This window comes from Pezoporus wallicus, unplaced genomic scaffold, assembly GCF_028554395.1.
Source record: "Pezoporus wallicus isolate ANWC-B61680 ecotype Strahan unplaced genomic scaffold, APGP_CSIRO_Pwel_v1 scaffold_2584, whole genome shotgun sequence".
NCBI classification, from domain to species: domain Eukaryota; kingdom Metazoa; phylum Chordata; class Aves; order Psittaciformes; family Psittacidae; genus Pezoporus; species Pezoporus wallicus.
In genome coordinates, this window is record NW_026642851.1 from 9,812,269 (window position 1) to 9,837,421 (window position 25,153).

General features: G+C 40.2%; 1 protein-coding gene across 1 annotated transcript in view; it reads left to right on the forward strand.

Annotated features, from left to right (window-relative positions):
• GPR158 (G protein-coupled receptor 158) overlaps positions 1–25,153 on the forward strand; it is a 190,436-nt gene that overhangs the window by 155,855 nt on the left and 9,428 nt on the right. The window contains exon 7 of the mRNA XM_057432434.1: positions 12,967–13,205. Within this exon, the coding sequence (XP_057288417.1) occupies positions 12,967–13,205 (239 nt within the window). The remainder of the gene's footprint in view (positions 1–12,966; positions 13,206–25,153) is intronic.

Below are 25,153 nucleotides of genomic sequence, written 5' to 3' on the forward strand. Positions count from 1 at the left end.
TCAGTATCCACATCAAGAAGTTATCAGTGTGTTTCAGAAACTTCCCAGACCTCATGTGATCTGCTGTGTTGCACTTTCAGCACTTGCTGAGGTTGCTGAAAACCCTCATGAGAACCAGAACCTGCAAGCAGAAGAATTCCACCGGTTGTCTGAAGAAGGCCTATGTCAGGACCTAGTCTGTATTCTTGATCAGGCAAGCTGTAGCAGACACCCATCACAGCGTCACGATAAGCTCTCAGCTGGTGTCCCAAGGCAGAGCTCCATGCATCCCAGCTGCCTGCTCGCAAACAGAGCAACTTACCCTTCCATTCTGTCTTTATCAAAGTGCCTGTACCATCCATGGAGCCCTCAAGTCGTGATCAGCAGTGATTTTTAAGGACACCATTAGTGCTGTTGCTTCAGGGGGTAGCCCTAGCTGTTGAGGCAGATTCCTAGCAGTGTGGCATTATGCAGTGCAGGGAAGGGACAGCAAGTATTTGTCGAAACATGCAACTTTAGTTATTTTCACAAAGTTTAAATCAGACAGACATTCAGAAACTAGTTTCCAGGAAACTGTAGGTTCCTCAGAAGGGCTCATAACTAACCTAATTAGCAGGTTTTTCTGATTGCTACACTTGCATACACATATCGAGTGAACAGAGTTGAATGGGCATTTACCTGGCAATAGAACATGGAAGCTTATGAAAGGATTCATTTTTATCCAGATATTGCTGACACTATAGAGTGATTCTGGACTACATTTCTTTAAACTTCCTTTAATTGTATGTTGTATTTTATGCAAAACATTGGAAGAAGAACATACAGAATGCAATTTATCTCCTCCAGAGCATCATTATAACTGATCTGTTTCAGTAACAATAATCAGTAGCATGCCAGATCCATGCAGAAATAGCATATGCAAAAACACGGGGCTGATCTGCACTGCTGGGTACTGTGCTGCTTGCACGAGCCAAGCTGAGGCTAATCAGAGCAGAAGAATCCATCCCTCTTCAGCTGTTTATCAGACATTGATTTTATACAGCTGGGGCTTTTTTGTTGTTGTATTTTTCAGTTATTTGTCCCTTTACTGTAGTATTATAAACAGAAGAGATGCATTCTTCTCATTCTTCTGTATTTGACTTTGCTCTGGCCGAGTTTGTTTTCTGCTTTATAGCTGACAAGCTGCTGTGCACATATTGATGTTCGTTTTCTTACATGGTTGTTGCTTTACTTGTTCTTCCATCAGGAGAGATGTTTGACAAACTGGAGTATGAGTGAGATTGGGCCTTAAAAGTTCTATTTTGGTCTGTTTACATTTACTGTAGAATTCTTTTTTTTTTTTTCCCTAAACTTCTTAGTGAACGCTAAGAAGGAAACATAAATAAGTTGGGCAATATCTCAGGGAATTTATGTGACTAGCAGCTTAGTTACCAACTAATGTCTGTTTGTTCTCTGCATCATCTGCGTTCAGAAGGAAAGAGGGGTTTGAAATAATGAACGCAGCTTGAACAATGACAACTTTTTCTCATTATTGCTTTTAAGAATGGAGGATTTTAAAATTTAAAAGAAAAAGACTACCATAGCAAGGGAGGTCCGTGGGTAGTTCTGCAACCTTTAGTAGCTATATCTGCACATCTATATTGATTCTGTGGAGGCATATTTATGTGTGATGTTCCTGTACCATAAGTATCTCCTGTGAGCCTGGAAGTTTCACTGTAAGACATGAAGCTTCCGTGGAAGCCTTTGGTGTTTAACTTGCACATTGGACTTTTTATTCTACGAGGGGGTCCCTTATTCTCCCTGCCAGCAACTGACCTCTTCCTTTCCCCACTGTATGAGATGGGTAATGTAGACCAAAAACTCAAAGCCCAGCTATACAAGGTCCTGAGTAACCTGCTCTTGTTGATCCATCTTGGATCAGGAGAGTTGGATTAGGCAATTTCTTAATTTCTCCCTTCCAGTCTTGGCTATTCTGGTATTCTGTGAATGAATCAACCAGAGACACAAAACCTCTGCAGATGCCCGATGAGCTTTAATACCGTTGCCAGGGTTTTAATTCCCTTCAGTGTAATCTACTCCAGGTGCATGTTTGCAAAGGAATATTCTTAATAATAACAAAATTTTATCACACGGAACTTTTATCCAAAGAAGTTGGCATTGTTTATGGTCTCAATTTCTATTGGTGGTAACACTGCTGATTGTCATGACACGTGGAGATGTTCCTGATTTTATCTGTTGTAAGAGTGGTTTGAATCTTATCTTTTGCAGACAAGCTGAAGAATAAACTTTCCTTTCAAATACACATGAAGGTCTTAGCCGTGATACCTGTATGCACAACCACAAGATAAAGTTAATATTCATTCTACAAGTGGAAGGAGAGCACAATGCTGATAAAGAGCTGCTTCTTCAGAAGGGTTGATATAAAACACTGCTGCCTGTCAATCACATATAAAGTGGTTAACATTTATTTTATTAAAATGGGCACAAAACCCTCAACAAATATTATAACTACATATTACAGCTGTGTCTCTCTGCAGCTTTTTTGTACCATATTTCATTAACTCCTGTCAACATTGCATCATACAATAAGGGTGTTGACAACCCAGTACCTCTTCTTGAGCTCTGCTGAAGTACAGGAGTCTGCATTATGGATCTGAGAGGAGGATTGCGTCCAGTGTGTGTGATTACTCTTTCTTACAGCTTAATGAAATAAAATAGTAAGACAAGTTCTTTCTATAGCATCTGTGCTGTTTAATTATCTGGCATGGTAATGAATGCATGCAAATGAGAGCAGAACACATCAAAGACTGGACCTTTCAATGTATCCTCTTCCTCAGTGTCCTCATAGTTGAGAAGAAATACAGATTTGGATTGTTCTTGTCCATGATTACTTAACTTTTATTTTGTTAGAGCAAGATAGATAACTTTGAGGGCTGTTGTGTAAGAACTCTGCATGTTTCATTTATATGGACTAGTAGAAGAAGAGATTTTTTCCAGACTGTATTAATTTGAAGGAAAAGCAAGAATTTTGGAAAATTCCAGTATGTGACTTTCATGAATGTTAGCTGTAATACAGGATTTTTGTTCTGGTTTACTTTTTTAATAAGCTTTCCATATCTGGGTATGATTAGCAATGAAGTGATAAGATTGGGAGCAATATGTAACTTAAAAATGTAAAAATGTATGTGGCTTTTCTTGAGTATGTAAAGTGTACATGCTTCTGGTCATTTATGAAGGCAGCTGTATGAACCTCTCTTAACCAGTTCACAGTAACTTCCAGCACTGAAACATTCTGACAGAAGAAAAGCGACAGGTTAAAAAAACACATTCCAAAAGATATTGAAGAAATAGGAGGGCATAAAAATGGTGATGCATTACATTTTATAAAGATGGGAGAGGTTCCTGTCCCTCCGATTGCTGATATTTGCTTCCTGAATCTTTAATAATGGATTTTCATTTTAAAGTACTGTGTAGGAACATCATTTCACAGCAGAAAATGAAACAAGTGCTTGTAAGTCAATTTGTGAGGAGATACTTTTGTGCCAAAAGACTTTATGCATAGTGCTTTCGTGAGCACTCCACAGATACAGAAATTCTCCTGGTCTCTTTCTGTTCACTGGAATTTTTTCAAGGCAATAGATTTACAGTTTATTTTGAAAAACACTTCTCTCAAGTGTCCTCTGACAATGCAGCAAGACCCATAGTCAGCAACAGCTTTGAGCTGTGTGCACTTTCTCCTGCAGGAACATCCTCCAGAAAGGCAAAGAGAAAACTCAGAAAATTAGGCATCTGTTTGACTGGTCAAAGTGACTGATTCTTTTAATGGAAAAAAAAAAAAAAAAAAGACCATATCAGTCCAGAAATAGCAGTGTTTGTGCCCAGTTTTTCACTTGTGTGTGATGCCATTGCAGGGCAGGTCTTAATTTGATCCAGCTTAATGAATTTTGAAATTGCCTTAAGCTCTCCACAGTCTTCTCTGTTTCTTGGGAATTTTGTTTCCAGGTTCCTCGATCTGCTCCAGGTTTCCTACTGCCACCCACTGCTGCCTCCCAGATCTGTCTCTTCCTGAGCTTGCTCAGCAGTCCCTGACAGACAGGGCAATATCACTTCTGTCAAAGAAGTCTACTCACTCCATCATTTCTTAAAGAATTTTATCTTTAGTATCTTACGAATATAGCTAATACACGATGTCACATGGAGTTTGAAGATCCTTGGGAAAATCTCACCAGCATGAGAAACTGTGTAAGTTTGACTCCTAAGATAACTGAATTTTGCTCCGCTTTTCATCTCTTACAAGTGGAGTATTCAGAGAAATCATTTGGTCACTGAAGCTCCTGTGATGACAAATCCAAACTCAGACTCTGAGATTAGGTCTTGTAAATCAACAGGTTTGTTCCTTTAGAGCAGGGATGGGGAACCTTCTTGTTGCTGGGGCCATGGAGACCATGCAAACACACCTGTACTGGTCTGTGCATTAATGGGGTCCCAGGGATGTTAGCTAGTAACTGCTCAGCCTGGGTGAAGAGCTATATCTGGACTACAAGCTATAGGATCTCAGATCCTGCTCCAGAAAACTCCATAGCAGAATTGTGTGATAGTGTTGTAAGGGCAAAATTAATAGGGTTTAGTGTTGTTAGGACAGCTAGTAAGACAGAAGAGGTAACAGCACGTTTCATTTTATGCTGCTTTAGCATAGGAACTTGCTATGTAATTAGAGATATAAAAAAGTAAATTAATCAGATATCTTTATTGAAATCTTTTTATCTTATTCAATCTGGAATGTAACGCATATGAACTAAAAGATACAGTATTGTATTAGCCACATGTGTAATGGGATACAAAGGGGAAACCAATGAAGCATCCATTCTGAAGACATTTAGCTGTGAAATTATGCTGTTTTCCTTCAGTTGCTGACTACAGTTTAGTGTGTTTCTCAAAAAGCAAAGTACAGTGATCTGTAGACACGCTATGAATATATAGTTCAGTCCTCACAATAAAAAACTGCTAGCGGAATGAATTGTAATTCACTCAAGATTACTAAATTATTGTTCACTGCTTTTTGATCCAGAGAAAAGCTTTGCATTCTTCTTGTATAGTACCTAAATAAATTAATCTAATAAATCTATAAAAGTGGTGAAACATGTAGCACAGCTTTTATGGATTACTAAATTCTTATGATCCTGTTGAAAATGTCAAATGCATTGTTTTTCTTAAAGCTGCAACTCTTCATATCATGCAAACAGCTCAGAATATTTGCTGTCTTTGGCATAAAAGGAAGGAGATATTTTGGTTTTTTTTTGGCCACATTAAAAATGCCATAAAGGTACTGCCTTTTTAAGTGGGGCTTGTCATTCTCTGATCAGAAGAACAATGTGTGCCAAAGAACTAAGGAGGAGAAGAAAGGAAAGAAAATCCTTCTGTATCAAGATATGTAGCCACTCCCAAATTTACTTTGGCCTGGATTTGGGCTTTGTCCATGGCAATACTTGCCATCTGTAGTGTGAGACTATTTTAAGAACAAAAATACAAGATTTGACATACGGTTTTGATGGGCTACCTTATTGCTGATCACTAGAAAATGTCTCTGACCTTTAAAAGGTTGTTGAAATTGTCAATGGATGTTTTCAGCAGGAGAGGGTGTCTGTATGGAGCAGCACTAACAGTGAGGGGAATTTGTGTCATCCCAGCCGGTTTTACGCATCAGCCTTTGTTAAATGGAAAACTGTAAGCTGGGATCAGGAGGACAGTTGGCTCTTTTACGGTCAACTCCACAGTGCTTTGTGAAGCAAATTTTGTAATGAATGCCTTGAAAATGTTTTTGACCTTTTGTAGGAAGGGATTACCAAGAGGCAGTTCTTGGGTCTGTTTTCTCAGTGTAAACTTCTGAGAAATAATGACCTTGAGATCCTTTGGACTGCCTGTTGTCAAAGTATTTGACGAGGATAAAGAACTGAATGGCTTTAGATTTGCAAAAAGATAGTAACCACCTGATGATTTTTAAGCAGCAAATAATTAGCTTAGCCAAAGCTTGTATGGGCTGAAGGACTTACCATCTTCAGTCTACACTGCTAGTGGCAGGAGTCTTCAGGATCTATGAATTAAGGTTTCTGTCACAAAACTGCCTCAAATTTGAATGAAGAAAAGAGCTCAACAAAATTGGTTTGCTTATGGAGTAAACTGTCTGAGGAGCTAACCTTGTTTTTAGTGAGGGCTGTAGTTATTTAAACATCTTCTATCGGGAAGAAATTACTGAATTGGCTATGTTAGCCATTTTGTAGCAGACCCATAAAGAGATGGCTTTGTCCTGGCCCAAGGACCTGTGATTTTCAGAATCCTCGGCATCTCACCTGGGATTCTGTGGCTCTGAGCTCTTGATTTTGGTGACACCAAAGTAACTGTGTGATGTAGCTTTAACCTTGAATAGTTTACAAACAGGAGACATGTCACTGCTAGTTGTCTGGGGACAGATTGATGGGCTTTTTATTTAATGGTTTATATAGTCATGGTATGCTCTGTGACAGCTCTTTCTGATCAGGGTTCGATGGTCAGATGTTTCGCTGACTGCTCTGTAGTTCTGCTAATCTCAGCAGGATTCATGGGGGTATTAGTGCAGTAAGTGGTTTATTAGAAGAGATAATTAGCACAAAGCAGATGAGGATTTCATAAATAAGGATACTTGGTCTGCATCACTGAAACCTAGTTACGTGACATGGCAAGTCCCCTTCTTGAGCCTTCTCTTACCTCTCAGCTGCTCAGTGCTCTGTACATCCCTCAGCACACACCCAGGATGGGCAAATCAAGTTGAGGAATGGCCATTTCTTATGAGACCTAGGTGATACGGTAATATGAACGAAAGCATTGCAAGCACGCACAGTTTCAGTGTCTCCTGCAATGGGAACTAGCAGGCGGCTGGAACAGATGTGGGCATTAAGGTAGTGAGCTGGGGAGAGAGGAGACACTGGGGAAAAGCAGACCTCACAGCTGGTCTGTCAAAAGATTCCAACTATGGTCCTTGGAACTGGCTGCAGACAGAGAAAGCTTTTTGATCTATAGGCCACTGGGAAATTGAGAGTTTCTCAAGTGAAACTTCAGTCTTGAAGGTGAAAGAAGAAAATAAAGTGTAGAATAGCATGAAAAATGTTAGAATCTAGGCTGCATTGAAAGAAATAACAAATAATTTTGTTTGCTTGTTCCAGGCTTAACTACAGATTGACAGACAAAAGCTACTTCAAATCAATACACTTTCATCAAAGCAGGTCATATTTTTAGGCTCTTTCCATGTTATTAAATATGCATGAAGCTGAGAGTCCAGTGCCGCTCACATGGGAATGAGTGAGTGGTTCTGATTGCAGTGGGAAATCTATTGGATTCCTGTTGCCTCCCAAAACCCAGAGCCTTCCCTTGAACAGCGTGTAATTTCCCTCCTACCTTCCTCAGTCTACTCAAACTCTTGGAAATTGCAGCAGCACAGTTCATCTCCTATACATTGATCCAGAAGGGGAACTTTCATTTAAGCACTGTAGAATTACCCTTATATATGTGGTATTAAAACTAATCTGGGAAACTACAAAGTAGGTTAGCATCAAGTCACAACCCATACGTCTTTGCTTATTAATGGTAGCTTTTACCAGGCACTGAGGTAAAATGCATTTTGTAACTCCTCTTCACAGCTTGCTTTTCTAGTCATACATCTGACAAATTTGTATTACATAATTTTTCTACAATAGGAAATCACTTTAAAACTCTATGGAAATATAAGGAAGATGAAGTCTTACTGTTCAGGCTAGCCTTCAGTCAGTTTGTGCTCTGTTGCCCATAACAAAATCGAGTGCATTTGGAAGGGTTAGTCAGTGCATCTAAGAATTTGTTACCTTTCATGGCAGTGGTCTTCTTGACAGTGTATTTGCTATACAAAATATCTCCTGAAATGAAAAATATGGGAGATAGTCTATTATCTATACTTTGATTTATTGCAAGTTGAGTTGAAATATTTTGATGGCTGTCAGTGATATGTGTCCAAGTTTCCTGGCAACACTGAGGATGGGGACTCTCAGAGGTATTCATACACCCAAATAATTGCCAGAACTTCTTTTTCTAGTCGTACTTTCTGGCTGGACAGGAAGGACATGATGCATGTGATATAGGTCTTGTCATGCTGTTTTCGTGCTGTTGACATGGCACAGCTCTTAGCCCAGGTTTGCTCAGGTTTGAGGTTATCAGACACAGTAAAGTGAAAGATCACCCCAATTTCAGTATCTTCTTCAGTGCCAGACTTCAAGTCTGTTCTATGCTGAGGTCTTGAGAAATCACTTGGGAAGTAGATGATGACTGATTTGGAGGCTTTCAGCTGGGATGTGGTTTAGAAAGCTGTTCAGTTTTCTCATTTGGGTTTTATCTTTCCCAGCTGAGAGCCAGTAACTGGTGCTATGAGTGCATCTAACTATAGTTTATAAGGCCTTGGGTCTTAAGTGTTGATGTTCTTCCTTCAGTCACCTTTTCTGATGTGGAAATAAAACCTGTGCTCACTATTTGTGTGTGCGTGTGCCCGTGTGTCAAGTATCAAGTGTAGGCTCTCTTGTATTGAGATAGTGCCATACATGCATGTGCCATCAGTATTTTTTCACTTTTAGTAATTTTACATCATTTTACAAACTGGAAGTAACTAGCAGCGTGTTCACTGTTAGTCCAGAAAAAGCAGATAAGACATAATCCATGCACCACAGGAGGGCAACATCCTTCATAAGAGCTTGACCCGTTATCTTTGTGATGTAGCTTTAGTATCGCAATAAAAATCATCAGTCTGGAACAGAACAGTTTGACAGGATGACTCAGTAGAGCCACAAAATGACAGCTGCTAGAAATAAAAAATAAACAAATTGTGCCAGGTCATGGATGTCAAAACAGGATCCTTCACCTGTTGTTCCTGCCACTTACTCAGTCAGCTGATAGTTCGGTGGCCATGTTTTCTCTTCACAGGGCAGATTATTGATATGACATGAGAATTTAGTATGATTTTATTTATTTTCTAAGATTACACACTGTATCTCAGGATTTAACTTCTACAGCAGCAGCCACGTGCTTTGCTTGCTGATTCCAAGCGGGTGCTCCCAGCCAGTCCTGTGAACCAGCATGCTCTGCCCCTCTGCCTCGGGTTCACTCGCAGCATCACTTCTCTCCCCAGCTGCTGGGCTTCACTTGGCTCTCAGCTCTATGCTTGCAACCAAGCTCACCCCTTGTTCATATATATGGAGCCAGGCATACCAGATAAACCTTCAGACCCAATAGCTTAGTCTCCCCAGACTTGACTTGGCAATGCAGCCAGCAGAGCTGGGAGTTACCTGCAGTGGTCTCCAGGCAGTTCATTCAGCCTGAACTGTGACTTTTGTTTACTCTGTAGAAAGGATGGCTGTTGCCTATCAGCTTTAATGCTGCCAGTAGCTGTCTGTAGGTCAAAGCTTTGCTTTGAAGGCAGCTGTGTCTTCCAGCAAAGCAGGTAGGGCAAATTGCAGTGTTGTGTCTGATCTGCCTGTAAACAGAGATGATGACACACTACTGAAAATGGTTGGTTTTCCAATAGTGGCCCGTAAGAGTGGATTGCATATGCTGAATGGTTTTAGCTGGGAGAAGAGTTAGAAGATGCTGAGGAAGATGGTTGACTTTCTTCTTCTGCTTTAGATCAGAGTCCCTATATCTCAAACAATGCCCTGAGCTTCTACCAGAGCATTGCCTGGCACTACCAGGCATTTTGGGGATAGACAGAACAGGAAGAGGAGTCCTTCCGGTTGACATTGACATAATGAAACACTAGTTTGCTCAGGGATTTGAATCCAGGGCTACATCTATATTAATAAATTAAGCAGCATCAGAAAACATTCGTTGGTGCTGGAACTCCATTTTCTGTCCTGCTGAATTGTTTTAGTGGTCCCTGGCTTGCCCTTGGTCTGTGGTAAGCTGAATGCCTCCAAACTGTTTCCCAGTGTGGTTCAGGAGCTGTCATAGGCATGCAGCTGCCTTGTGCTGGAGGGTAATAGTATGGATGCCTGCTCTTCTGTGCTGGTTGGCATCGAAGCCAGGGACAACCCTGGGTATATTTATTTTCCTAATGTGCATGCATCCCACTAGCTCCACTTCTTACCTCCCTGTGAGAAATCTCTCTCATTTGTTGAATAGCTAGTTCTATCCAATACATAGATATAAAACAGTGCAGAAGAAGAGGGCTAAGCATTGTCTACCCAGAAGTCAGGGCAGTTATTCGAATGGAGAACTCCCCAGTTTTCTGATGCAGAGTATTAGTCATCAGACAGTACGTGTTTGCAGAGGCATTTTGATCAAATATTGCAGTGATTCAACTTTTTTATGGTGAACTTTGGTAGCATATGAGTCAGAGATGTTGGAAGGCAAATGACCCTCCAGCCTGGTAACTAGGGCTGCTCCTGGGAGGGGAAACTCCTCAGCACTTGTCTCTGCTTTCGTACGTGTTCAATAATACAGAGGACATGAGAGGAGGTGGAGCACATCAGCCAGCGTTGAGATGATGACAGTAAGATGAGGGAATTGCGACTCTGGAGCTTGTGTTCTGGTAGAGTACTTTTATACCACAGCCTCTGGAAAGGAGATTGTCAACACTACCAGTCCAACCCAGCTTTCCTTACAGCTTCTCAGAAAAAGAATTTGGGGAAAACAAGGTTGGGTTACATGTAGGCCTACATGTCCAAGGTAGAAATGGTGGCGGATGCTTATTTTGGTGAAAAGAAGAGAAAAAAAAGAAACATGGTCTAAATTGGAGGGGGTTTGACTGCTGTACTCCAAGATGTTATTTGTTTCACTCTGCTCAGATCAATAATGCAGCAGCAGCCCACCCATCTCCCTTAGAAAGCTGTCTCATACTTAGCAGTTAATGAGCTAGTACTGGAAAAAATGTAACGGGTCCTGCCTTGTTACGTCCAGAAAAGGCTCACATCTTGGCTTTCAGTAGAATCACCAAGAATTGACTTTGGAGAGCCAAAACACAAAGAAAATAAATGTTCCTGGTAGTTCTGAGTTGGTTTGTATAATTTCTCTAATTCTTAAACCTTCAGAAACATGTATAATGAAATTTTTCTCAAGTGGCAAACTATAGCTGTGAAAAGATGGTGTTTTCCAGTTCACTACTAAAGGAATATTTTTTCTTCTCTTCAGAGAAGCTAAATATTGATTGGCATTTACAACAGGGAGGAAGAAAGCCCTCACTTACTGATTTTTAGAACAATAAAATGAGGATTTACCAGTGCTGTGGAACTGTAGTGCTGTGACTAAGCAATGTAGAGGGAAGTAGCCCGCCTTGCCTCTGTGGAGTTTTCTGTCTATCCTGCCTGAAGTCTTTGGGAAGCTGCTTCCAACATGAAACACTTAGCATCTGTAAAGGGAGAGCAGAATATCTATCAAACATGGAAAGATCAAAAACTGTGACCCCCTGCAGGTTAACTGTTGGGAGGGAAACAGCTGAATAATGTTGAACATATTCAGATCTCTGACTTCACCTAATGCACACTGTGAAGGCTGTGTTTGTAGTCAAACGATGATTCATTTTTATGGATGTGGGAAAGCTTTTGTGCTTCTGCCTTAAAAGACACTGTTCTATTATTTGTTTGAGAGGCAACGCCAGTTGCTTCTGCCTTCTCTTAGGCAAATATAAGCATAAATATTAATCTGGAGTGATACTAATTTTTTGCTGAAAAGCCAAGCCTGGCCATGGGAGATGGCTTGGTGCTTGGTATGCTGAAAAGGCTTGGGAGCTGACAAGGGCATTCAAAAGCCCAGCTTTCTGAAAAAGTTCAAGTTCTGTAAACCTCATTAATGTCGCTTCATGCATATCAAGAGTATTCACTGTACATGCTCATGCTCGAGTCAGGAACCACCATGGTTTTGAGGACAAAATCACTGAAGCAGCTCGCCTCTTACACTTTAAAAGGCTCCTCATTCTAATCTCAGCATTTGAACGTTGGCCCATCTGGTTCTGATAGCGTTTCCTCACTGCCCAGCCCTGTTAGCTTGGCCAGTTCGAGGCAGGAGCACTGCAGTGGCAGCCCCTGCAGCCTCCTTTTCTCGTAGGAAAACAGTAGGAGTAGGTTAGATGCTTCTGAATCCCATGCTGTGGGCAACACAAAGAGATACTCTGTGCTACATGAAGAGTCAAACTACTTGGTCTTCCCGAGGCTGTTTCATCAAATTTTGGTTGCACTCATACTCCGAGCAGGACATTTTTCTGCTTTAGCAGGTGGTGATGAGTAGAAAATAGAGGTGATGTTTCCTTGAACAGTTCTTGGTGGGAGTAAACCTATTCTAATAGTAAGTGCAAATATTTTTAAATTGAGTGTTATGTGTTCAGTGGCTTTTCAGTGGTGTGTGTCTAACGTATGATGTGGCTTTTCTTTTGATGGTTCTGTCCCAGCTTGGCAAGCTTTGTCCATAAGCGAGTCAGAAACCACATAATGAGCAAAATGCCTTCCACAGTCATTTCTACAAGGAGTATTGTCTCAGAAGCATCAAACCCAATGGGAAAAATATCCTAGAAGTGTTAATTTTTTTCTCTGGAAATAGCATGATTGGGGATTAGCAGACAAACAGCATCAACGCAAAATGAAATCTCACACACGTGGTTGCTGTTTTATGGAAATGACCTTCCTTTTTCCAAAGACAGAAGTCTTCCACTGGGATCTGGAAGGTACAAAACAGCTTGACAGCACAGCAAGTGAATGTGCATCTCTAATATAAGCATAGCTAATACTTTCTATTATTGCTGTCTAGCACTCTCTGGGCAGCAGTCAGTTCCATTTAAATACGATGAATATGAAAGTAATAATGTTTCACATTTCACTCTTGTACACACTGTCAGGGGAAAGAATGTTGATTTTTTTTTTTTTAATAATCTGATAGTGAACGAAAATGAAAATCCATTTCCTGCAACACTGCTAGCGCTCATCTTAACTCTCTGTCTGAATTTTTCAGGGTTTTGAAGGTATTCCTTTCCCGAACTGCTCAGCGTATTCCATACATGACAGGTGGGCGAGTGATGAGAATGCTGGCTGTTATTCTCCTGATAGTCTTTTGGTTTCTCGTTGGCTGGACTTCTGCAGTAACCCAAAATTTGGAGAGAAACATTCCACTCATTGGCCAAGGGCAAACATCTGACTACCTGATCTTCAATATGTGCCTCATAGACCGCTGGGATTACATGATGGCTGTTGGTATGTTCACTTTCTAGCTTATCTTTCAATTTCTAAAATAAAGCTTGGTTGCCTTTTCATTTTTCTTCTTTTAGAATATCTGAAAGTTTTGTCAGACTGCCTAATATCATGTAAAAAGCTTCCAGGGAAATAAAATACTGGCATATATGTTTTTAAATGGGCTGAGAAGTAAACCATAATTACAGTACATTGAGACTTTTATGACTTTCAAAGGTTTGTAACTTGGATTGTAATAAATTGTGATGGGTGCTCAAGAAATTTCATCTTTGAAAGCAAAAGGTACTTTGCTCTTCTGTGCTATTAAAGTGAGAAATAATGGCTAGATTAATGGATGGTTTTTGCTTCTGCACCTCAGAACTGAGCAGAGCTCTGATGTGTGAGGAGGGAAAGAATTTGCCAGACCACTTGTTCATAACTTCCAAAAATTAGTATCAAATAAAGGGAGTAGAAAATGCACATCTAATGTCCAAACTTAATGTATTTTTTAAATGGGCTCTCAGTGCTTGGGATAGGCAGGAGCTAAAACATGACACCCTGCAGAACTCATATCAAGGAGAAAAATGACTCAGTTTTGTTTCCTTACTTGTATAACAGTGGCTTCCCTGTGCAAGGGTTCAGTTATACAGTATAATGTGCTTCCTCCCCCTGACTGGACAGCTTCAGTGCTTCTGCACCTAAAGCTCTTGTTTCTGCTACAGGCCAGCAGTGCCACTCTTTATCTCAAATACATCACTGTTTTGAAAGCTGAAATAAATTCTTGTCTTTCTGCCCTTACCTTGCTTCCCCCATGGACACCCCACTAACAAGAGAATGGCTGCTGAGGATTAGGGAGAGGTAATGGTGGCTTCTCCACATGGGAGTGCAGATGAGATGGATAGAAGCAGCCTGGGGGTATGAGGAGTGTTTTCTCTGAGAGTGGTGCACAGAAAGCCAGCAGTTTTAAAGGGCAGAACACTGTTTCCAGCTTTGCCAAGTACTTTCCATGGCTCCAAGGTGCCCCTGTGGTCTGCTCTTCTTGCCTTTGTGTAAGATCTCAGAGGCAGTCAGGCACACTGGTACCCCATGTGTCAATATGCTCACTGGTAAACCATGCAGAGAGGAGTATAAAGGAGGACATTCTGAAATTTATCTTGATTTGAACTCTTTTGGGGGGGTGTACAGATAAAATATAGCTATACTTTTCAGTAATGGAATAGAGCTGTCACTAGATATGATGTAAAATTAATAACAAAAGAGAATTAAATGTAGGACACGATGATGTCATCTGCACAAACCCAGTTTGCATCAAAATTTTACTGCATTTCACAGACAGTAATACAGTGTAGTTTAATAAAACTTTGATAGTGGTGGTTGTTGCATAATGGTAACCAAATGTTTTTATCCTCTGGATACATGACTATGGTAGTGTAGTGGTTAACAACTGAGATCTTAATTCTGATCAATAGTCCCTTTTTGGTAAGAAATCACGTGAGTTGCTGTCTCCCTAGTATTGAAAAAAAAAAAACAAACTCCAAGATGATTTTTTAAGGTATATTTACAATTAGAGGGGTTTTAAATTTTTTTCAAAATACACTTAAGGGCAGTAGAGGCAAAGCCAGCTCTCAAGCCTGAGCAAAATCAGGCAGAGTTTTTTATGTTCTGTTGTTGTGCCTTCTTACCCAAACTACTTTATAAACAGAGTTATGTTTGTGTAAATCTTCAGTAAACTATGCAGTCACATTAGTAGCACCAGGAGATGTATACCTACAAGTCTGTACTAATGTGTGTGTGTATATATATATTTAATATACATGTGTGTATGCACTTCAAGATTTTCTTGTTAGTAGTCTGAGAAGCTTACAGCTGGTGGGAACTAGTTCCAAAACCAGATACTTCATCTCAGAAATATGTCAGGATAAATACCCCAAACCAGATACTTCATCTCAGAAATATGTCAGGATAAATACCCATAGTGCAGAACCCCTTTTATTTCTTTAATTGAGTGGGAGCAGCCTTGCAAAAGATGGATTATGATATTTAATTTAAAATGCTAAAATAAAAATGCTGGGCAATAATTTATGAAAGTCGTGTTATTTAATTTAGTCAGGCACAGTATTTTATATAAAACTAGTGTGTATTTTGGAATATAGCCTGTCACCTGTAGCCCTTGCTGGAATACCTCCCTGTTCCAATCAGCTGTCAACACTACTGAAATGCAGAGGGGGAATTTTCAAGGTCGCAGATTAGTGAAGTGAGAATTAACAAGGCTCTGTTAGAAAGTCATAATGAGATGAATCCTTTATGCTACCAGATTATTGGAGTTAGGATTTATGAAGCATTTTCCATACTAATCATGATACTTAGGCTTTATCTCGGGAGACTTTTATTGGAGTGAATATTTTATATTTACATTTCCATTAAGTTTAAGAGCATCCTCTCTGTGAGAGAAGTAGACTTAGACGCAAGGGTTGTTGCCATTTCTAGCATTGCCTCTGTACTCTCTCATATGCTGATGAGAAAAATTAGCATTCAATGAATCTTATTTTATCTACAAACATAATGTAAGTTAGTATGTATTTTCCTTGAGGTTGGATATGTGTGGGTAGCTTATTTGTTATTTGCCTAGACGCTTTTATTTCCTTTGTGTTTGTTTCTGCATCACTTTCAAGGTTGGGGCATTGGTCTCATTGACAAGCGATGGCATGGTTGACAGTGAGATGTTACAGAAAGACCGGAGTTGCTTGAAAATGCTCACCTCACCAACAAAGCCTTTTTCCTACGGCTTGAATATATTCTATACCTCCACCTGTCACAGACAATATTCCAAGTTAGGGGAAAAAAAAACCGCGATGAACTTTTGGTACCTGAGGGCTTGCAGTGTCACCAATCAAACTATTATTCTGTATCCTGAGGGAAAAGATCCTATAAGTGAAACAGATATCAGCACAGAGTTTAAAAGAACTTCCCAGAAACTGGGACAAAAAAAAAAAAGCAAAATAGCCAGTTAAATGAACAAAGTCTCAGGCAGGAGAGAAAGACAGGCAGACAGACATGCACAAACACAAATAAAGAGCAGAGGTGATATCTTACCAGGTGGATGTTCCTGACTTCAGCCCAGCCAGCTATCAAATCCTATCCTATGGATATCCTATCCTATCCTATCCTATCCTATCCTATCCTATCCTATCCTATCCTATCCTATCCTATGGATAGGATTTGAGCTATAGCGTTGCATTCTGTGTGGTTTTCCATGTTTTATTTAAATCAGAAGTGATGACAGGTATTAACCAAGTGCAGGGAGTATTTTTCCCCAGTACCTGTTTGTCTCTTGGCTGCAGGAGCTGTGCTGCTTCCACGCAGCCGGCTGGAGCGGCTGCCATAGCCTGTTAATCACTGGGTCATTCTCTAGGGCTTGGGCACCAAGAGGATTCCAGACACGAGGCTGCACCATGATTACTGCATGCCCTCAGCCAGGAAAAGGAACAAAATGAGTGTTTCAGACTGTTCACAAAAGAGCACCCTCCCACTGTTCGTTTGTTGATATTTAACATGTATAATCTGTGCATCTGAAGAGGACATGAGTTGCCAGGACAGGCTCTGGCAGATTGGGCTTTAGGGCCACCTGTACACTTCTGAGTTAGGGCATTGTAATACAGCCTTACAAGGCCCTTTATTAAATTTTCTACAGGCTCTCTGCTGCATTCAGTGAGTGAATGATTATTATTTCTTTTTGTTATCCCTATTTGTTGTGGCCCTATGCCATCTTCGGGGTGTGGTGTTCAGAGCATGCAATGAATAAAGAACTGTTCCTTTCCAAAATGGGCATTTTTAGGCCATGTTCTCCTTAGCATCGATGTACAAAGATTAAAACCAAAATTGTCAACAGTAGCTATCCATTTTGAGTGTCTGGCTAGAGACATGGAGAGTACTGTTTATAGCCTCCTCTGTGTGGACAGCCCAACCAGGAGGCACTTGTTAGAATTAAATACTGATGAGGATCTGGCTTTAGTTCTCACATTGAATACTCTGAAAATGTGTCATGTAAAAATAAGTGATCAGTTGTGAAAAGCTTACTGTAAATGATAATACCAGGGCCCTATAAAATGTTTGAAGCAGAAATAGGCAAAGAATCCTGTTTTACAAAGTAGCCTTCAGCTCCGTCCCTTTCCTACTTGTAACTCACGTCTCCTGCTACCATGTACACCTCTTTCACAGTCCACATAACCAACACTGTGTGTGGTTTATGTCCCTCATCTCTAGGATATGGTGAATCTCGAAAAGATATGGGGAAAAAGATGCTGGAACCCCCAGTTTGGGCAGTTTGGGTTGTATTACTGCCTGTGGTGATGTTGCTTTTTCTTGGTATCTATTATATTCAGGTGAAATCCCATAGCCTTTATTTGGGCACCATTTCTACGAAGTACTTCTGCTAAGGAAATCATATTTGGGTTGCCTTGGCTGCATGTTTATGTATTTATAAATGTCGTCCTCAAATGCTTCTGCGAGCCACCCATGGGAAGAGATTGCTTTAGGAGAGGCTAGAAGATGCTCTGACTTCCTCTTGCCTTTCGCACCACCCTTTCTGGAATTTACTTCTTAGAATCATAGAATCACCTATATTGGAAAAGACCTTTAAGATCATCAAGTCCAACCATTACACCAGGTCTGCCAAGACCATCAGTAAACCGTATTACTGAGGGCCTCATCTGCATGGTTTTTGCACACTTCCAGGGATGGTGACTCCAGCTCTGCCCTGGGCAGCCCATTCAAATGCCTGATCACCCTCTGTGAAGAATTTTTTCCTAATATCCTGTCTAAACCTCCCCTAGTGCAGCTCGAGGCCCTTCCTTCCTGTCCTGACACTTGTTACTTGGGAGAAAAGAACTGATAGCCGCCTCACTACAACCTCATTTCTAGGTAGTTGTAGAGAGTGATAAGGTCACCCCTGAGCCTTCAGGATGAACAAACCCCAATTCCCTCAGTTGTTCCTCATCAGACTTGTGCTCCAGACCCTTCACCAGCTTTGCTGCCCTTCTCTGGACCCGCTCTGGCACCTCAGTGTCTTTCTTGTACTGCTCCAAGTCTTTCCAGCCCTTCACATACTTTGAATGCCATTGGCATTGCTTGCATCTTCCTTAAGATGTGAGAGAACAGGTCCCACATTCAGCTTGCTTTCAGCTGCTGCTGGTAGATCTTTCTGATCCTGTTCTCTCTCTTTCATCCACATGTAAGTGAAGTGGATAATGGGACACATGAAGACTGAAGAGTGGCCAGTTGACCTTAGTAATAACAGTGGACTGTGGAAGGAGTAAGGCAGAACAGCACATCTGTGTAGAAAAAGGAAAAAAATACATGAGTATAAGAATGCATGAGTAAGAGAAATGCAGAAATTAGGGGAGTTCCTAGAGATTGTAAATGTAAGTACTGGCATAGGTTTCATGCAGTGAGACTTCTAGGCATGTTGCTCACAGTCAAGTCAGCGGATATGTCTCCATTGTCAGCAAAAGCTGTCTCTAGGTTACCCTCAAGCCATGGGGCCCACAAACCATAGGTCAGCATTTCCCTTACATTGCTTTGGGTGGACCTGCAAGGCAGTCTTGTGGCTGTGTGGTGTGTCCCCCACCAGCCCACAGACCCCTTGTCTTCTTTCTCAGCCTTGCCCAGTCACAGTCAGTCTCAGCTATGCTCAGGCCATGGAAGTTCTGACAGAAAAAAAGTCTGGATTTGGCACCATTAACTCTTCCTCCATACATAGGTCTCTGTGCTGTGCCTAGCTGTGCCTATCTAATGAAAACAATGCTGTGATATTGTGAGAGGTAAAGCTCTGGTAATTTATAATTTGCTAGGAATAACTTAATACTGAAGCCTTCCATATGTAATCACAGTTCATTGAAACATATGAAAATCCTTTCAGCTGAAAGAACTGAAGAACAGAACTTCTTCTATGACATGGTGCACCTCTCCAGGTGGGAGATTGGACACAGTGAGGCAGAAAGAGTTTGTGCTATGCTGGCTGGCAGCGCAGGAGCAATTGAGGACACAATTCTTTTCCTATTTTAAAATGGTGCATGCTCAGCTCCAGCTGGCACCCTGAGCGGATGAATAGATGGAAGAGCCATGCTTCCAGATCCATAGCACACTTTATTTCAGTAGGGGGAATCTAAACTGTATGAAATGAAGCCTGATGGAGAAGTAGATGAGTTGTTGTAACTGTGTTGTGGATGTAAGTAGAGTTGTAATCAGTAATTTGTGTCTAAAATCTGAGGAAAAAGATTGGCGTAACTGTTTGAACAGTACTGTTTAGCCAACAGGGCAAAGTTCAGGATGCCAAATGAACTTAGGCAAGCCACAGCTGTAATGAATGGGCTTTCCCTTGTTAAATAAGGAAAGGGCACAGAGCATGTCACTGTCTTTGGAGAGCAGTGGTCTGTTCTTGGCCTACAAAGATGCTTGCGCTTAGACATAGAACATCATACAGAGTCATGAAAGCGGGCCTTATTCCTTCAGGGATGTCTTCCTTTTTCAGATAGCTTTTGGATAGCAGAGTGCAAGTGAGCATGGGGATGGGTATCCTGGCTCCAGGGAGTTCCTTGCAGCAATTCTAGCCTACAGCCATCTCCACCAAGAGGTCACCCTGAAGAAGCACAAGAGAAAGACATTTCTGGTAGGGTAGGAGGCCTAAGAAGCAACCAGGACAACCTGAAATAACTCACTTTCCTTTCCTGACCATGGCAGGAAGGGAATTCACAGTTTAGGATTTAAGCTCTTCATAAATGTGGGTAGATTTATTTCTGCAGTCATCTTGCAGTGACAGGGTGGCATTATCCCCATTTCATAGAGCCAGAGCTGAGACACAATTGAGATTAGGTTTATATGGTCCATTTAATCTGGCTGCCCATTTTATAATGCCTTTGGCTCAGTTACAAAGCTTAGCCAAATCTATATAGAACATGTTGTGTATGGCCTCACTGGCTACAAATACAGCCCTTAGTTCTGCTGCATATTGCAGCAAAAATGCCTGTGTTGGCATCCAAATAGTAAGAGAAATGTTCTCTGTGTTCATCTTTGCAAAGTTTGTCTTTAGTTGTTTCTTTAATATGCATGGGAGCTTGAGGTAAATATAAAGTTAGAATTCAGTTGTGCACGTGCACAGGGCTGCTTTTTTTATCACCTGCAGTCTTTTCTCATTCAGTGGACATGTGAATGCTATTTGCAACAAATTACAGAGCTTTCTTCATTACCCAGCCTTGATTCATCTCTGGAGTTGCTCTGTCACATGCATTAGATGAGTTTGGTCTTTTAAGAAATTATATAGTTAACTGAAGATTATATATGTAAAAGAGAATTAGTTAAGGCTGCATATGTGGTATTTTTATTTTAGTGCTGTCCAGTTCTTAGAGACAGCAAAGCTATAGGAGTAAGGATGAAGTACTTTCCTAAGGCCTCTAAGAAGAGTTGGTGTGTAAGCCATCTTCAAAAATCCAGCTTCACATTTCTTGATTTTTCATGTTTCCTTTATAGGATCTTTCCTTCTCTGAATCTGCTTTTTCTTAGCTTTCCTGAAGTCATGCCCTTGCTGCCTTTACTCCAGTTGTCATCTGTGGGTGTTCTGTTCCTGTACCTACCCAAGCGTAAGGAAGTTCCCAGTGACTTCCAGATCTTGAATGAGAGGAAAGTGACTTGATCACTGCTTTCAGTTCATCATATCTCGCTTTGCAGTTCTATGCAGTCAGGTGAACTACAGACATATGCAGAGCAGGCAATGAGGAAGGATATGGATTAACATGGGAGTTTACTTGTGCTGGGGGGGTAGACAGATGGGAACAGGTCAGTCTGCATTCACTGTGCTGTGCAAGGCATGACACAACTCAGCGAATGGACACTGCAAGGAAAGGTCACAGAGACTGTCTTGACATGGCTTTGCCTTGTACTGGCTTTAAATATGAAAGAATGATTAGCAACACAGGCAACTGCATATTTAGCAAAAGCTAGTGAATATATTAACCTGTATCTTCTGACAAAGTTTAAGTCAATAATACCAACCCGGAGCCTGCCCTTTTCTATGGGGCAGATGCATGTCACAAACTGTGAACATACATCATCGTCCTTCCTTATCAGAAGATGCAGAATATGAGCAAGGGCCTAAGCAAATCCCAGGTGAGCAGACATGGCACACTCTTAGTTGTAACAGACTGGTGGCATTAAGCATGATTCTGGTCCAGTATACTGGGTGAACAAGCTAAGTGTTCCAAAACACTTCATTTTCTGAAAACATGATGGGTGTTGCAAATAAAAGAAACAATCATGGGGTTTAAACACTAACGAATATAACTAAGCAGGTTGATTAAATGGTACAAAGACCAGGTAAAAGGTTATGTGGGTAAGAAATAAGTAGTGACTAGGAAGAGACATATTTAAAGATTAATTCATTTGTGCACATGACATATTAAGGTCACATTATATTTTCATCTTTACCTTCCATTCATATCTGCATCCATTTATGCCTTTAAAGCAATTGTTCCTTTTCTTACTCTTTTATCTGTCAGACATTTGCACCTCGAATCCGAATGCCTGGTTTGGGCAGTTACAGAGTAGCTACTGCAAGTTTTTTCAGAGCTCTTTTATGCTTCATTTTTTTTACTTCACATTTTCTGTCCAGGCAGCTGTTGACAGCTCTCTCTCCTAGGAATTTCCATCATTTTTCAGAAGGGGAAAAGATGGTATCTCTTGTTCTTAATGTGTAAAATGGGCTAATTTATAAACCTTATGATAAATCATACTTAAAGTAACAAGATCATGTGTTTTGAGCTTTGAGTTTGGTCTTGGCAGGTTTGCAATATGCTGAGATACTCCTTTAGTGGTAGGGAAGTCACTCTTCTACACCAGGCTTTTAATGGAAAATTATTCAGCAAGCCAAATAGAAATTTCGTACCATATCTCACCACTTTTAATCATTAAGATATTTGGCAGAAAACAGTCACTAGTGGGCCATAGACAGAACTAATAAGACCTTAGAGATGAGTGGTACATAAGAACCTTGCTGCATAATGGCCAAATTTGCTCCATTATCTATCTATCTATCTATCTATCTATCTATCTATCTATCTATCTATCTATCTATCTATCTAATCTATCCTATCTATCTATCCCTCTGTCTCATCTATCCCATAATCACACAGTCAAAAAATGGGCTGGAAGGGGGCACTGGACATCCTCTAGGCCAACCTCAATTTGAAGTTAGTTATATCTGTGTTTTTCATTGGTGTGATAAATACATTAGTATTTATAAGTCACCTTATATTTAGAAATCAAAAAGGCCATGTAGAAAAACAGTACAGCAAAATTTTGTCACACCTTCAGATTTTTACTATAAATTGCACTAGTAGTTTGTAGTTAAATTATATGAACCTAATTTCGCTTCTCGAGCACATCCTCTACATTTTAGCTCTGTAATTAGTGGTTTAGATAATAAATCGTTTTTCTATCAGTCTGTTTTGTTTGTTATTGCTAATGAAATTATTGTAACATATATATTGTATGGCTTGGCAAGCATAGGAACTTTGTTATTTTACCTTGTGATTTAAAAGCTGTTCTCTATTTGTGTTGTGTACTAGATGTCACACTAATTATTATCTGCAGACAGGAATGCCAACTCTGTTCTAAATGTAAAGCTTTTATAAAAGCATTGTTCATTAAATGGTGCAAACTACTGTTATGCTTCAATACTTTGAAGTGTCCTCTTGTTGTCTTGGGGACTCCTTGTAACTATGATTGGAAAACTGAAAATGGGAATTTTCAGAATTAATCAGATCTGGAGGTCACATGAGCCCAGCTCGCTGAAATTGGTTTTTATTATGGAGGTGCAGCTTTTTCATGTTCATTTGCTCTCTGACATACCTGTATACCAATAAAAAATTAAAAAAAAACTTCCAAATTTTCAAACATAGAGATGATTTTTTTTTTTTCTGAAAATAAGCAAAATTTGACCCATACTCTTCAGTTCAAATAGGAATACCTTCAGCATATGGAGTTTTATATGTGTATTTTCATCCCTTTAAAAAAAAAACCAACCTTTTCAAGCTCTCAGCCTCAGCACTTGTAACTGATCTTTTCAATCAGTAAGAGACTTGAGGCTCTTCTCACTTCAGTTGAGGAAAAGCAAGAAGAATGAGCCATGGGCAGTTTTGTGGACTATGACCGTTATTTCAAAGCTCATCTCTTCAGTTCTGCTGGTAATGTTGGGTCTTTTACTGCAGGTAGACTTTGGATGAAAGGCACAATGAGAGGAAGTAGGCTCTCTAGCATGTTCTGGGGAATACCTTCTGAACCGTATTAATAAGACGAGTTTCCATAGAACCTGGGATGGTAAAATTCAGTGATTTGGCTTTAGTGACCTAATGCTAACCATTTTCCCCTTTTCAGTTTCTTCTAAATCAATACAGAGCAATTAAAGCAATAAATTACAGTGCTTTGAAGAGCAGTACATGTCAGTGCCATGATTCCGCATATCCAAGGCACATATACTTAGAGACAAAAGCCAAAACTGCTAACTTTTGTAAAGGAGCCTTTAATCTTATTTAATTGAAGCAAAATTTGTATTTCACTCCCTCAGAGAAGACTTCAGGAGCAAGACGGCTTGGTAGGTCATTCCTGCGTAGGTGTTTTTATGAAACCGGAGTAAGAGACTTCGCTAGTAGCATAGCTAATTAACTAGGAATGAAATGGAAGTAGCAGCCAGTTTGCCCAAGCAATGAGTGTGTGGGGGGTATAGGAAAGACATACCTGCATACATGCTTTCGCAGAGCGCAAAGAAAAAGCTGCAACTCACAGTTTCAGAAGATTCATACCATGCTTTCTTCATTTTGAAACTTAGGTTCCAAGTCAAACTATTACTTAGTCAAAAGGTTTATTATTGTTGGGGTTTTGGTAAGGAAGAGCACAAAAATAGCGGCATGCATGGATTATGCATCTTCAGATGCTTGATTTTATGTAACTGGGAAAACTGACAGGTTTATGTAGGATATGTTCTAGTAAAAATAATGGTCTTGAAGCTAGGCCATCTATTTTTGATAGAAGTAAGAAACAGGCAAAGTGTTATTCAAACTGAACTCTTGTGAGACCACAGAGATATCTGTGTAACTGAATTAATTTTCACTCTATCCAGACTTGTCTCTTAGGATTTTAGCTGAGATTCACAGCAAAATTAGAAGTTTCTAAATGCTGTAACAATATAATATAGGTAATTTACAGCATTTATAGACTATTAAAAGCAGAGGAACCAGATGACCTGTCGCATGAAACATCCAGTGCAGATGTTTTATTTCAATCTGTTACTAATGGCAGGGCTCGCAAGCATTTGTGTCCTTATCCAAACCTGACCAGTAATGATTTGCTGATCACTACAGTAGGGTGATGCCACCAGTCACCAGTTCTAGTTACAGTATATTAATACTGTGCAAAAAATATCTGTGAAAAGGGACTACTTTACTATTATGCTACCTTTGACTGCAGTTTTTACAGAAAAAAATCAACAAGGCAAAAGCAGTGTATGAATAGCAAAGGGATTACACAATATTTCTGAAGCTGGTCTAGAGCAGTGCTGGCATTACAGGGCTCTAATATGGAACTGCATGTTGCTGGTTAACACTCAAACACTTCCAGCCATCATCAACCCAGACTGCAAGGCAAGAGGGAAAGGCACCAGCTCTACTTATAGCTGGATGTGTTTTTATTTTCTGGAAGGGCAGTTTTTTTAAGGTGGATATAAAATCACTTCAATTGTATCATAACCAAAACAAAGCACAGCAAACTGTCCAGTGGAAACTGAAGTCAGAGGAATGCTGGGTGCAGATGAGTTAGCTCTAAGAGGATAGTTTAAGATGATCCTGACCCCTTACTCCTCTCTTCCTTTTCTCATTTTTCTCCTAACAGAGAAATGCGTCATTTGTTGTAATTATATTAGACCCTCA